At 45.2% G+C, this 14,594-nt stretch overlaps 2 protein-coding genes across 2 annotated transcripts in view; both read left to right on the top strand.

The window, feature by feature from the left end:
- The window catches only part of pex7 (peroxisomal biogenesis factor 7), a 172,826-nt gene extending 160,221 nt beyond the window's left edge, over positions 1-12,605 (top strand). Inside the window, exon 11 of the mRNA XM_041187516.1 lies at positions 12,587-12,605. The gene's annotated coding sequence lies outside the window, so the exon portion shown is untranslated. The remainder of the gene's footprint in view (positions 1-12,586) is intronic.
- Positions 11,298-14,075, top strand: LOC121277833 (solute carrier family 35 member D3). Its single transcript, XM_041187513.1, has 2 exons — positions 11,298-11,748; positions 12,587-14,075. Exons 1-2 carry the CDS (start codon positions 11,313-11,315, stop codon positions 13,321-13,323), a joined length of 1,173 nt encoding a protein of 390 aa, XP_041043447.1. The 5' UTR covers positions 11,298-11,312; the 3' UTR covers positions 13,324-14,075.
- The last annotated feature ends 519 nt before the right edge of the window (positions 14,076-14,594 follow it).

Below are 14,594 nucleotides of genomic sequence, written 5' to 3' on the forward strand. Positions count from 1 at the left end.
GAGAGTTCGGGGGATAAAACAACAAGAGTTCAGGGGATAAAACAGCGAGAGTTCAGGGGATGAAACCATGAGAGTTCAGGGGATGAAACAGCAAGAGTGGAGAGACCACAAGACCATAAAGCATAGGAGCAGAAGTAGGCCATTCAGCCCATCAAGTCTGCTCTGCCATTCAATGAGATCATGGCTGATCTGATAACCCTCAACTCCACTTTCCTGCCTTTTCTTCATAAACCCTTGATTCCCTTACTGATTAAATACCTGCCTATCTCAGTCTTGAATATATTTAACAACCCAGCCTCTACAGCCTTCTGCGGTAAATAATTCCACAGATTGATTACCCTCTGAGAGGAGAAATTCCTCTTCATCTCTGTTTTAAATGGGCACCCCCTTACTCTGAGATTATGCCCTCTGGTCCTAGACTCTCCCACAAGGGGAAACAACCTCTCAGCATCTACCCTGTTTAGCCCCCTAAGAGCCTCATATGTTTCAATAAGGTCGCCTTTCATTCTTCTAAACTCCAAAGAGTACAGGCCCAACCTACTCAACCTCTCCTCACAAGAAAATCCCTCCATACCCGGGTTCAGCCTAATGAACCTTCTCTGGACTGCCTCCAATGCTAGTGTATCTTTCCTTAGATAAGGGGACCAAAACTGTTTACAGTATTCTCGGTGTGGTCTAATTAGTGCCTTGTATAGTTTTAGCAAGCTTTCCCTATTTTTCTACTCCATTCCTTTTGAACTAAAGGAAGATTCCATTTACCTTCCCTATTACCTGTTGAACTTATAATTTAGCTTTTTGGGATTCATGCACAAGGACTCCCATATCTCTCTGTGCTGCAATCTTCTGCAGTCTTTCTCCACTTAAGTAATATTCAGCTCCTCTATTCTTCCTGCCAAAGTGCAAAACCTCACATTTTCCTACATTATATTCCATCTGCCAAGTCTGATGGTCAGGAAATTGAAAACAGCACAAGTACAGAAACATAAATTTTTAAACAAGCACAGGGAAAGTGAGAATTTATAGGTACAGGAGAGGGAGCTGATTCGTGTGTAAGGGCGAATAAATTCCACTATCTACTAATCTGCACTTTATAGTTAATAGTACAAGAGTAAGGTTAAACTAAGTTAAAGTAAGTAATAGTAACTGAAGTTTAAGTAAAAAAGTGATTTAAAAGTTTCAGGTTAAGGCTTGGCAGGACAGCTCAGCCAAGTGGAATGCCCATCCTGTGCCATGTGGGGAGTCATGGACACTTCTCGTGACCCAGAGGAGCCCATGTGCAGGAAGTGTCACCACCTTCACAAACTTTAGCTTTACGTTTCAGAGCTGGAACAGCGGCTGGAGTTACTGAGGTGCATCTGTGAGGAAGAGAACTACGTGGATAGCACATTCAGAGAGATGTAACACTGCAAGTTAGGGACAAGCAGGCAGATAGGGAATGGGTGACTGCCAGGCAGGTGTTGCAGGGGTCCCCAGAGGTTCCCCTCACTAACCGGTTTTCCTTTCTGAATATCAGTGAGGGTGATGGATCCTTGGAGGGTGCAGCAAAAGCCAAGCCCATGGCATCGTGAGTGGCCCAGTTGTACAGGAGGGGACGAAGAAAAATGGAAGGGCAGTACCAATAGGGGATTCTTGTTAGGGGAACAGACTGACGTTTCTGCGGCCTTCAACGTGACTCCAGGATGGTTTGTTGCCTCTCTGGTGCGAGGGTCAAGGATTGCCACAGAACAGCTTGTGAGTGATGGCAAACAGCCAGAGGTCATGGTCCACATTGGTATTAACAACATAGGTAGGAAGGGGGATGTGGTCCTGCAATCGGAAGCTAGGTAGAAAATTAGTAAACAGGACCACTAAAGTAGTAATCTCCGGATTACTTCCAGTGCCATGGGCAAGTGAGTGCAGAAATAGGAAGATAAGACAGATAAGTGTGTGGCTGGAAAGATGGTGCAGGAGGGAGGGCTTTAGATTCCTGGGACACTGGGACTGGCTCTGGGGAAGATGGCACCTGTAGAACCAGACGGGTTGCATCTGAACAGAGTCAGACTGAGTTCCTTGTGGGGTGTTTTGCTAGTGCTGTTGGGGAGGGTTTAAACTAACTCAGCAGGGGTGTGGGAACCAGGAGAGAATATTAGAAAATAATACCAGGGTGCATGGAATGCTGGGAGAAGCAGATAGCACTAAAATAGAGAATAATAAGTTAATAGGTGGAGTTGGAGTAAGGGAGCAAGTAATGAAGTCTAAATCAGGGTTACACTGCATGTATGTAAATGCATGGAGTATAGTTAATAAAATTGGGGAGTTACAGGCACAGATTGCCTTGTGAATTAAGGACGGACAGATCTGGATGTTAAATATTCCTGGTTATAGGTGTTCAGAAAAGTTGGAAAGGGAGAAAAGGAAGAGGGGTGGCATTTTTGCTTAAGGAGAGTATTGCAGTACTGGAGAAAAAGGATGTGTCAGAGGATTCAAGGTCATAATGGATTTGGCTAGAGCTAAGGAATAATAAGGATGCAATTACATTGCTCAGTATAATAGATAGACCACCAGCTAGTGGGAAGGATATAGAGGAACAAATCTGCAATGAAATTACAGAGAGGTGTAAACATCATAGAGTAGTTATAATGGGGGACTTTAAGTACCTGTATATACACTGGGATAGTGGTAGTGTAAGGGGCAGTGAGGGTCAAGTGTTCCTAGTTTGTGTTCTGGAGAATTTCCTACCGCAGTTTGTGTCCAGTCCAACTAGAAATGAGGCACTGCTAGGCCTGGTTCTTGGAAATAGGGTGGGCCAAGTAGATCAAGTGATGATGGGGGAACATTTAGGGGACAGTGATCATTGTATCGTAAGGTTTAGGATGACAGTGGAAAATGACATTGGTCAATCCAGAGTAAGAATAATCAACTGGCAGACCTTAATAGGGCAAGAACAGGGCTGGGCTGGATAGACTGAAACCAAAGGTTGGCAGGTAAAACAGTAGCTGAACAATGGGCTAACTTCAAAGAAGAGATGGTTTGGGCACAGCCAAAGCATGTTCCCTCAAAAGGGAAGAGTAGGACAAACAAATCCAGAGCTCCCTGGATGACAAAGGAGATAGAAATTAAGTTAAAGAAGAAAAAGTGCACTTATGACAGGTGTCAAGTAGCAAATACAATTGAGAACCAAGCTGAATACAGAAGGTTCAGAAGGGATGTGAAAAAAAATATGAGAAGCAAAGAAGGATTATGAAAAAAGACTGGCAGCTAACATAAAAAGAAATCCCGAAGTCTTCTATAAGCACATCAATAGTAAAAGGATGGTAAAAGCAGGAGTAGGGCCTATTAGGGACCAAAAAGAGGATTTACACATAGAGGAAGAGGCATGGCTGAGGTGTTAAATAAATACTTTGCATTGTCTTTACCTACGAGGCAGATGCTGCTCAGGCCATGATGACAGAGGAGGAAACTCAGTCACTAGAAGAATTTAAATTGATAAGGAGGAGGTATTGGATAAGATGCATCCAAGAATATTGAAGGAAGTGAGAGTGGAAATTGCAGAGGCACTGGCGATAATCTTACAATGTTCCCTGCATTTGGGGGAGATGCTGGAGGACTGGAAAATTGCAAACATGTTCAAAAAAGGTTGTAAAGATCTGCCTTGCAATTACAGACCAGTCAGTTTATTATCGGTAGTGGGGAAACTTCTAGAAACAATTATTCGGGATAGAATTAATAGCCACATGGAAAAATGTAATTGATTTGGAAGAGTCAGTATGGATTTGTTAAAGGAAAATTGAGTCTAACTAACTTGCTGGTGTTTTTTGAAGAGGTAACAGAGATAGTTGATAAGGGCAAGACCTTTGATGTAGTGTATATGGACTTCTAAAAGGCATTCGATACAGTGCTGCACAACAGACTTGTGAGGAAAGCTATAGGGACAGTAGCAATGTGGATACAAAATTGGCTGAGGGATAGGAAACAGACTAATGGTTAAAGAATATTTTTCAGGCTGGAAGAAGGGTTGTTGTGGAGTTCCCCAGGGGTAGGTATTGGGACACTTGCTTTTCCTGATGTATATAAATGATCTAGACTTTGGTGTGCAAGGGATAATTTCAAAGTTTGCGGATAACACAAAACTTGGAAGAATTGTAAACTGTGAGGAGGTCAGAGTAGAACTTCAAAAGGACATTGACACGTTGGTGGAGTGGGCACATAGGTGGCAGATGAAGTTCAATGCTGAGAAGTATGAGGGGATACACTTCAGTACAAAGAACATGGAGAGACAGTATAAAATAAAGGATACTATTCTAAAGGGTGTGCAGGAGCATAGAGACCTGGGTGCATATGTACATGGGTCATTAAAGGTGGTAAGACAAGTGAGAGAGCTGTTACTAAAGCATACAGTATTCTAGGCTTCATTAATAGGGGCATAGAGTACAAGAGCAGGGAGGTTATGATGAACTTATTTAAGACACTGGTTAAACCTCAACTGGAGCATTGTGTACAGTTCTGGGTGCCATACCATAGGAAGGATGTGAATGCATTGGAGAGAGTGCAGAAGAGGTTTACAAGAATGGTTCCAGGGATGAGTCACTTCAGTTATGAGGAAACATTGGAGAAGTTGGGACTGTTTTCCTTGGAGTGGAGAAGGCTGAGAGGAGACTTGATAGAAGTTTTCAAAATAATGAGGGGTCTGGACAGAGTAGACAGGGAGAAACTGTTCCTGCTCGTAATTGGATCAAAAACCAGAGGGCACAGTTTTAAAGTGTTTTGCAAAAGAAGCAAATACGAGGTGAAAAAAAACCTTCACACAGCAAGTAGTTAGGGTTTGGAATGTACTGCCTGGAAGTGTGGTGGAGACAGGTTCAACTGAGGCTTTCAAGATAGCATTGTTTCTATTTAAATAACCATCCAATGTGCAGCGTTACAGGGAGAAGGCTGAAGATTGGCACTAAGTTAGAGAGCTGGTGCAGACACAATGAGCCGAATGGCCTCCTTCTCCACCGTAATAATTCTGTGATTCTGTGAAGATGAGTTGTTTGAAGGTTTGTGTGCTCTCTCCGATGCCTTGACTTGGCCAGTGCATGTTCCTAATGAAGTCTCTCGCCATGTACAGTGCTTAATTAACCTTCTCCATTCTGCTTGGTTAATCACAAACCAGGGATAACCATGGGTGGGGATGTTTGACCTCTTCACAGAGGCTTTGAGGACATTTTTAAAGTGTTCCTATTGTCCTCCTGGGAATCTCCAAATGCAACAGAGTTCAGAATCGAGCTTCAGGCGTCTAATGTCAGGCATACAAACTAAATGTCCCGCCCAGCGGAGAGTAATTAGCACCTTGATGCTGGGGATGTGGGCTTGGGAGAAGACACTGCTGTTGGGTCACCTTTCTTGTCACTGATTCTGGAGGACATTGTGTATGCACTGCTGATGGTACTTCTCCAGTGCTTTGATACTGAACTTGCAACCTGACATTCTAACATACAGTTTTTAACTACAGCATTTGCACTTAAACCTGTTTTAGGGTTCGGATCCAGTTGACACCCCTGAGTTGCTTGATGCTGAATCTATTCAGGAGCAGGCTAGAGATGCGTTGATAGAGATAGGAAGATTGATAGCTGATCATGAACCAGTTGCCATAGGAGGGAAATATGGCCTGGGAACACCAACAGGAAGGTTGCAACATTCAAGAGCAAGTTGCAACAGGTTATATTCTCTCATTCACTCTCACAATTGATTTATCTATCTATCTTTGTCATACAGTTGCTTTTCAAAATCTCACTCCTTTTTTGTCTCTCTCACATAACTTTGCACATGCACTCTCAAACACAAGAATACTTACCAATTCCTTTACACGCACACCGGTCTGCTGCAGGGAAACTGCCTCCATGCACGAGGCATGCAGTTGGAGACCAGCAAGAGCTCTAAATCACTCCTAATTTGAATCTTAACAATGTTAATTGGCTATCCTGTTGTGACCTCGTTACCCTGGCATGTTGAAGACGCAGTGTGTTGGTTCCAAAGGATTCCATGGTTAAAAAAGCTCTGAATTACCTTTTAAAGTACCTCAATTGCTTCTCTGGCAGACCCACAGGGATTTCCTCCTGGACTCATAACCCATCGCAGGGAAAGCTGCAAGAGGCTGGGATCACATTGTATTCTTGACCTAATGTTAATTTCAGGAGACGGAATCTTCCAGACTGGAAGTTTTCAACAGTTGGTGTAATTTCCGGGCCCTTATTCTGATTTTTAAAATTCATTCACAGGATATGAATGGGGAGATAGTGGCAGAGTGGCATTTTTACTGGACTAGTATTCCTGAGACCCAGGGGAAGGATCTGGGGACCCAGGTTGAATTCCACCACGGCAGGTGGTGAAATTTGAACTTAAAAGTCTGGACTTAAAAGTCTGATGATGACCATGAAACCATTGTCGATTGCTGTTAAAACTCATCTGGTTCACCAAAGTCCTTTAAGGAAGGAAATCTGCCATCCTTACCTGGTCTGGCCTACATGTTACTCCAGACCCACAGCAATGTGGTTGATTCTTAATTGTCCTCTGAACAAGGGCAGTTAGGGATGGGCAATAAATGCTGGCCTAGACAGTGACGCCCACATCCCATGAACGAATAAAAATAAAATATGGGCTATTGCCCATCCCTATTTGTCCTTGAGAAGGTGGTGGTGAGCTGCCTTCTTGAACCGCTGCAGTCTATGTGGTGTAGGTACACTCACAGTGCTGTTAGGAAGGAAGTTCCAGGATTTTGACAGTGAAGGAATGGTGATATATTTCCAAGTCAGGATGGTGAGTGACTTGGAGGGGAACTTCCAGATGGTGGTGTTCTCATATATATCTGCAGCCCTTGAACTTCTAGACGGCAATGGTCATGAGTTTGGAAAGTGCTGTTTAAAGAGCCTTGATGAATTCCTGCAGTGCATCTTGTAGATGGTACACAGTGCTGCTACTGTGCATTGGTGATGGAGGGAGTGAATGTTTGTGGATGTGGTGCCAATCAAGCAGGCGGCTTTGTCGTGGATGGCGTGAAGCTTCTTGAGTGTTGTGGGAGCTGCACTCATCCAGGCAAATGGGGAGTATTCCATCACACTCCTGACTTGTGCCTTGTAAATGGTGGACAGGCTTTGGGGAGTCAGGGGGTGAGTTACCCATCGCAGGATTCCTGGCCTCTGACCTGCTCTTGTAGCCACAGTATTTATACGGCTATTCCAGTTCAGTTTCTGGCTCTTGGTAACCCCCAGGATGTTGATAATGGGGGATTCAGTGATGGTAATGGTATTGAATTTCAAGGAACAATGGTTAGATTCTCTCTTGTTGGAGATGGTCATTGTCTGGCACTTGTGTGACATGAATGTTACTTGCCACTCGTCAGCCTAAGCCTGGGTATTATCCAGGCCTTTCTGCACTTGGACAGAGACTACTTCAGTATCTGAGGAGTTGCGAATGGTGCTGAACATTATGCAATCATCAGTAAATATCCCCGCCACTGACCTTATGATGGAAGGAAGGCCATTGATGAAGCAGCTGAAGATGGTTGTGCCGAGGACTCTACCCTGAGGAACTCCTGCAGTGATGCCCTGGAGCTGAGATGACTGACCTCCAACAACCACAAGCATCTTCCTTTGTGCTAGGTATGACTCCAATCAAGGGAGAGTTTCCCCCTTGATTCCCATTGACTTCAGATTTGCTAGAGCTCCTTGATGCCACACTTAGTCAAATACTGCCTTAATGTCAAGGGCAGTCACTCTTACCTCACCTCGGGAGTTTAGCTCTTTTCTCCATGTTTGAATCAAGGCTGTAACAAGGTCAGGAGCTGAATGGCCCTGGCAGAACCCAAACTGGGCATCAGTGAGCAGGTTATTGCTAAGTAAGTACGGCTTGATAGCACTGTTATAACCCCTTCCATTACTTTACTGATGATCAAAAGTGGACTGATGGGCTGGGTTGCATTTATCCTGCTTTTTGTGTACAGGATATATCTAGGCAATTTTCCACATAGCTGGGAGATGCCAGTGTTGTAGCTGTACTGGAACAGCTTGGCTAGGGGCATGGCAAGTTCTGGAGCACAAGTCTTCAGTACTGTTACTGGAATATTGTGAGGAACCATAGCATTTGCAGAATCCACTGCCTTCAGCCATTTCTTGATATCATATGGAGTGAATCAAATTGGCTGAAGACTGGCATTTGTGATGCTGGGGTCCTCTGGAGGAGGCCGAGATGGATCATCCACTTGGCACTTCTGGCTGAAGATTGTAGCAAATGCTTCAGCCTTATCTTTTGCACTGCTGTGCTGGGCTCCTCCATCATTGAGGATGGGGATATTTTTGGAGTCTTCCAGTGAGTTGTTTAATTGTCCACCACCAATCATGACCTGATGTGGCAGGATTGCAGAGTTTAGATCTGATCTGTTGGCTGTGGGAATGCTTAGCTCTGTCTATCACTTGCTGCTTATGTTGTGCTGTGTTATTTTATGCTGTGTTATAGCTTCACACATTGACACCTCATTTTTAGGTGTGCCTGGTGCTGCTCCTGGCATGCCGCCCTGTACTCTTCATTAAACCAGAATTAATCCCCTGGCTTCATGATAATGGTAGAGTGGGGGATATGCCGGACCATGAGGGTACAGATTGTGTTCAAGTACAATTCTGCTGCTGCTGATGGCCCACAGCGCCTCATGAATGCCCTGTCTTGAATTGCTAGATCTGTTTGAAATCTATCCCATTTAGCATGGTGGTAGTGCCACACAACACGATAGAGAGTATCCTCAATGTGAAGGCGGGACTTCATCCCCACAATGACTGTGCGATGGTCACTCCTATCAATAATTTCATGGACAGATGCATCTGCGGCAGGCAGTTTGGTGAGGATGAGGTCATGTATGTTTTTCCCTCTTGTTGATTCCCTCACCACCTGCTGCAGACCCAGTCTAGCAGCTATGTCCTTTAGGATTTGGCCAGCTCAGTCAGTAGTGGTGCTGTTTATTGCAGTTTAGTGCCATCAGGGTAATTTCAATTAAGAGGTCATCTCTGGGATAGTTGATCAATTAGGGGCAGCATGCGGGTTTTGGAGGGGGTGGAGTGAGTCAATGTTTGAGATTGCAAGGCTGGCAGGAAGCCTTCACTGTGTATGCAGTCAGAGTGCTGTGGGTATGCATGGGACCCAAGACAGCTGGAGAAACTGGCAGAATGAGATGGCTTCCACTTCCTCAACTCCAGCACTATTCCTGTCTGCAGTCTCCAGGAGCTTGGCAAGAAGTTTCAAGCCTCTACCTGTGGAGGGCCTCAGTCTTGCCAACTTACATCTTAAGCATTGATTTAATTTATTTGTCCTGGTGTTCCGAGCTCCCGATCTGCATGCTCCTCCTCTTGGGGGTCCCTTGTGATGCTGGTAAGATCACATTTATACCAGAAAATTGCTGCTTATTGGTTGCTGATGTGCCTTAATTGATTTCCCACCATTGCTGAGCGGGTTGCTGTCACCACGCTGAAGTCACCCCCAGGAATAGTGTAAGGATGTGGGAACACAAAGGAACATAGAACTTAGGAGCAGGAGTAGGCCATTCAGCCCTTTGAGCCTCCAATGCCATTTGACAATATCATGGTTGACTTGGCTGTGGCCTCAACTCCATTTTCCTGTCTGCCCCCATAAGCCCTGACTCCCTTGACTATCAAAAATCTGTCTAACTCGGCCTTGAATAAATTCAATAACCCCAGCCTCCATGGCTTTCTGGGGAAGAGAATTCTACATACTAACGACCCTCTGAGAGGAAAAGAACCTCCTCAGCTTCATCTTAATAGGGAGAACTCTTATTCTTAAACTGTGTTCCCTAATTCCTGTTTCTCCCACAAGAGAGTCCCCCTGGTATGTACCTTATCAAGTCCCTTCAGGATCTTATATGTTTCATTATGATCACCTATCATTCGTCTAACACATTGGGAAACAGGCACAGCTTCTTCCTTCACCAGTTTCCTGGCAGCATCCCAACCACAAGTGAACCTCTGGGTCCCTGGGAAAATTTCTCTCGAGGACTTTACTACCATGCGCCTCCACCTGCCTGGGAAAATTCTGCTGTAATGCTCCTATGAAATACAGGCTGGGGAGTGGCAGCAAACACTGCATTTCCACATTACCAATACATCTGCAGCAACAAGTCTGGTGCAGCAATAGACATACCCGACATAAACAAAAGGGACATTTGAAGGGGAGCAGAATAACAAGTGTTACATTTTCATTCCCATCAGGTGCTGATATAGCCGTGACTGAAAGTTAGCATTCGTGTCAAAAACCAGCATTTCAGCGAGGCTAGAAGAATATTTACATTCAAGAATTTAATGTTTAGATTTCAGTCAGGTCTGAGACCGTTCCTTCTAAATAAATGGTAAAGATATCATTGATAATACCCCTCCTCTTATGATCAGCAAATTATCTTTTGAAATGTGGCTTTGCCAATCTTCAGACATTAAGATCCCGTAAGTATGATCTTTAACATTGGTACGCTGGGTCTGTGACAATTGTACTTAGTTGATTTCGTGTGACATTATCTCAGTTACAAAATCCTTTTTAAAACCTCCAAGTTAATTGTGGATATACAACAGAATCTGAGAGAAAATTTGCCATTTTCCAGCCGTTGCCTCCGCCGTAGCGTTTTATAGAAATATAGACAGATGTTGGAATGACGTGGTGTTACCAATGCACAGCTGGATAGATCCAATTGCTATTGAACCTTCCAGTCGATATCTCTGAAGAGGAAAACATTTGCTGTGCAGACCCTTGTTCACCCAGGAGTCTTGTATATACTTTAATTCTCTGCATTGAATTCAGCACAACTTTACTCGGTTAATGTAGGTAGACGTTACACATGGGGGTGGAGGGACTTCTGCCCATTTGGTGAATGCGGATTTGGATTTCATTCAGCCATTTAGACCGGGGATGAATCCTGCATCTTTGGCTTGACTGAGCAGCACTGACTCACCACTAGTTCTACAAAAGAACTGGGCGAACAGAAACGCAATAAAAAAAGCACTACTTACTTAATGAAGTAAATGAGAGGTGCAGATTCAACTGGTTTCCATGCGTCAGCCGCTCGGGATCTTTCACATTTGACTTTGCAGCAGTTGGAATAGGTGATCATTAATAAAATATTCAATTGATCATTTTCAGCCCACATTGATAGTCGTCCATCCCCCCGCCTCTTTTAATTAAATGAATGGAAGTTTTAAGAAGATAGTGGGCGGCTCTGGATAACAGGATGTTTTTGACAGTCGGCACCGAGAGGCTAAACTCATGCTGAGACCGTTTCAACTTGCTTTCACCCAGGAAGAAAAATGCAGTCCTGCAAGGGCCGTTTGCTTGGCATCTGGGTCGCGGTCGCCCACGGCGTGTTCTCCGGATCTCTAAACATTCTGTTGAAACTCCTCATTTCTCGCTACAATTTTCTCTTTTTAACACTGCTGCAGTGTCTCACCAGCAGCACCGCTGCCCTGACCCTGGAGACTCTCAGGAGGCTGGGTAAAATAGACGTGCCGCCTTTCAGCCTAAGTTTGGCCAAAGTCTTTGGCAGTGTCACGCTGCTCTCCACTCTCCAGTCCTGTTTGACTCTGTGGTCACTGCGGGGCCTCAGTCTCCCCATGTACGTTGTTTTCAAGCGTTGTCTACCTCTCGTCACTTTAATAATAGGAGTTTTTGTCCTCAAGAATGGCATTCCGTCTCTCGGTGTCAGTGCAGCGGTCTTCCTCACTACCTGCGGAGCCGCTCTGGCAGGTCAGTATCACCCAGCCATCCCACCCCGCGGAGTGTGCGCGCTGCTCTCCCTCCATGCCATGGCCACAAGATGCATGTTTTCTTTTTTTTACTTTACTCGGGTGGGCGAAAGAAAATTAAGCGAATGTTAATGGGCAGCCGGGGTGAATTGCGCCAAAGCTACAGATCACAAAAAAACGGGATGAGGTAAATCACAGAATCCAGCCGATGTAACAGCTCGTGCTCAGAGCAAGTTTCGATTTGTCTCTCTCAGTAATGCCGAATCCCCGTTTGGGACCATGGAGATGGTTTTGAGAGGAATGTGAGAGGAAGCTTCCAAACTTCTCGAGATTTAAAAAAAAATATCATTTTTTATATATTTGTTCATCCATTTACTATCTATCGATCTATCTGTCCACGCATTATGATCAAAAGTTTGAATAAATGAGGCGGTTATTAAATCAAAGCAAAAGACTGCGGATGCGGGAAATCTGAAACAAAAACAGAAAATGCTGGGAAAACTCTGCAGGTCTGACAGCATCTGTGGAGAGAGAAACAGAGTCAACGCTTCGAGTCTGAAGAAGAGTCATAGGGACAGATGCTGTCAGACCTGCAGAGTTTTCCCAGCATTTTCTGTTTTTGTTCCGGTTATTAAATAAACCAGTTTCTAACCGCGTGTCCCTCTCCCCTCCCCAGTTAAATTCCTCGCTCCTCACTATTTGGTTTCACAAGGGCACAAAGTCCCATTCATTCCACCCGTCCCGTTTTTCACACTTGTCCGCGCCTATCACGTACTAAACAGGTGCGGATGTTACACGTGGCTTTTCAGCTGACTCTTGTTCTGTTTTGTTTGATCTAGGAGCCGGTGATCTTTCCGGGGATCCAGTCGGGTATGTGACCGGGGCCTTGGCCGTGCTGGTTCACGCCGCTTATCTGGTGGTGATTCAGAAGACAGGCCACGAGCACTCCTACGGCCCCCTGACTGCCCAGTACACCATCGCCGTGACCGCCTCGCCCGTCCTCCTGCTCTGCAGCTTCGCCAGCCTGGACGCCATCAACATCTGGTCCTACCCGGGCTGGCTAGATGCTGCCGTCGGCTGCACCTTCGCCTCCTGCATCGTGATCGGCTGCCTCATGAACTTCACCACGCTGCACTGCACTTACATCAACTCAGCGGTCACCACCAGCTTTGTGGGGGTAGTGAAGAGTGTCGCCACCATCACGGTGGGCATGCTGGCTTTCAGAGACGTGGAGCCCACCGCCCTGTTCATCGCCGGCGTGGTGGTGAACACGGTGGGCTCGGTCACCTACTGCATAGTCAAGTACTTCGAGACGAGGCAGCAAGCCAAGTACGATGACTTGGAAGAACTGATCAAGGGGGATGAGGGAGGACCCATCGAGTCCCCCATGACGACCCCTCAAACGTATGAGCTGCAGGAAGATCCCAGTGGCCAGGCGTTGCGGAATGGCAGCGCTCCCACCTCCCCGGGAGCTCCTGACAACAGCCCACTGACTGAAAATTATCTCGGAGTCTGGAGGCTGGTGAGACATTTGCGGGTTTTCAGGAAAGATCCTTCAGTTCACGGACCCCAATAAAACCGAGATCTCACTTTTGTTCTGCTTTGCTTTGTGAAGAGTCGGTTATTGGAGTTAAGAAAGGGTTTAATTGACTTTATTTAAGAATGTGGCGGCGGGAGTCAGCGGACATGGTGTTTCTGTCAAAGAATACACTGCCAGAACTGTTGCTTCTCACAGATGAGAAAGTAGAGCTTAAGTAACTTCTTCTAAATTATATCCTGAAGAAACATGACTAAAATATATCTTTATGAGTACTGTTATTTTTCTGGGAGCCGGAGATTCTGATATGATAAGCAGGGAATGATCAGAATTCTGCTGAGAGGGTGCCACTCCAGCCAAGGGAAGCACCTTTCCTATTCCTCTCCATTTTGGCGCCTGTCGGAGCAGCAAAAACGACAAAAACTGGAAGAAGATTTCATTCCCACACCCACATTGAGTGCGTTCACCACACATAAACTGCAACGGTTTAAGTAGAAGGCTCACCACCATCTTCTCAAGGGCAACTAACGATGGGCAATGAACGCTGGTCTATATCCGCGAAAATGAATGTCAAACAAATATTAGTAAATGATGGGCGCACGGGAATGATGATAAACCAGCAATCTCATCTTGAGATTCAGGAATTAAATGACCTCTTTGATGAGATTATTGCCTGGCCATCCTACCAGCTTCCTGTTATTCTCCACACTGTCACACAATGTTTCTAAACTAAACTGAACATTTATTTGGAGACGGCTTCAGAGTTTTTAAAAAATCAAAAGTCAGTTTTTAAATTCACTATTCCTACCTGCACTGTCTCAAAAACAAAAATAAAAATACCTGGAAAAGCTCAGCTGGTCTGGGAGCATCTGCGGGAAGGAACGCAGTTAAGGTTTCGAGTCCGTATAACAGAACTGTTCTGTTGAAGAGTCCATACGGACTCGAAACGTTAACTGTGTTCCTCTTCACAGATGCTGCCAGACCTACTGAGTTTTTCCAGGTATTTTTATTTTTGGATTTCCAGCATCTGCAGTTTGTTTGCTTTTACCTCTGCACTCTTTCATCGTGTTTTCTGGTTGAAAACATCTGGAAATCAGGAGACTAAGTTTGAGGGTTTGCAGTCGTTGTTGGAAAGAGATTAAAGCGATATTCACACTTTATGGTGAAGTGTGTATTTTCGCTTAGGGTGGGAGTCCGATCATTGTTGCAAAATCCCACGGCCGCTATCACTCTGTGCATGGTGGGCGGTGTGGGGGGAATTACACTCCGAGGCAGTGCAGCACCAGCTGATGTGGTCTCTTTCACCCCCC

Source organism: Carcharodon carcharias, chromosome 5, assembly GCF_017639515.1.
Source record: "Carcharodon carcharias isolate sCarCar2 chromosome 5, sCarCar2.pri, whole genome shotgun sequence".
NCBI lineage: Eukaryota > Metazoa > Chordata > Chondrichthyes > Lamniformes > Lamnidae > Carcharodon > Carcharodon carcharias.

Bases quoted from the DNA above. Each gene is read 5' to 3' on its own strand.
- LOC121277833 (XM_041187513.1), top strand. From the start codon at position 11,313: ATGCAGTCCTGCAAGGGCCGTTTGCTTGGCATCTGGGTCGCGGTCGCC. The intron at 11,749-12,586 runs GTCAGTATCACC...TGTTTGATCTAG, and splicing joins CTGCGGAGCCGCTCTGGCAG to GAGCCGGTGATCTTTCCGGG.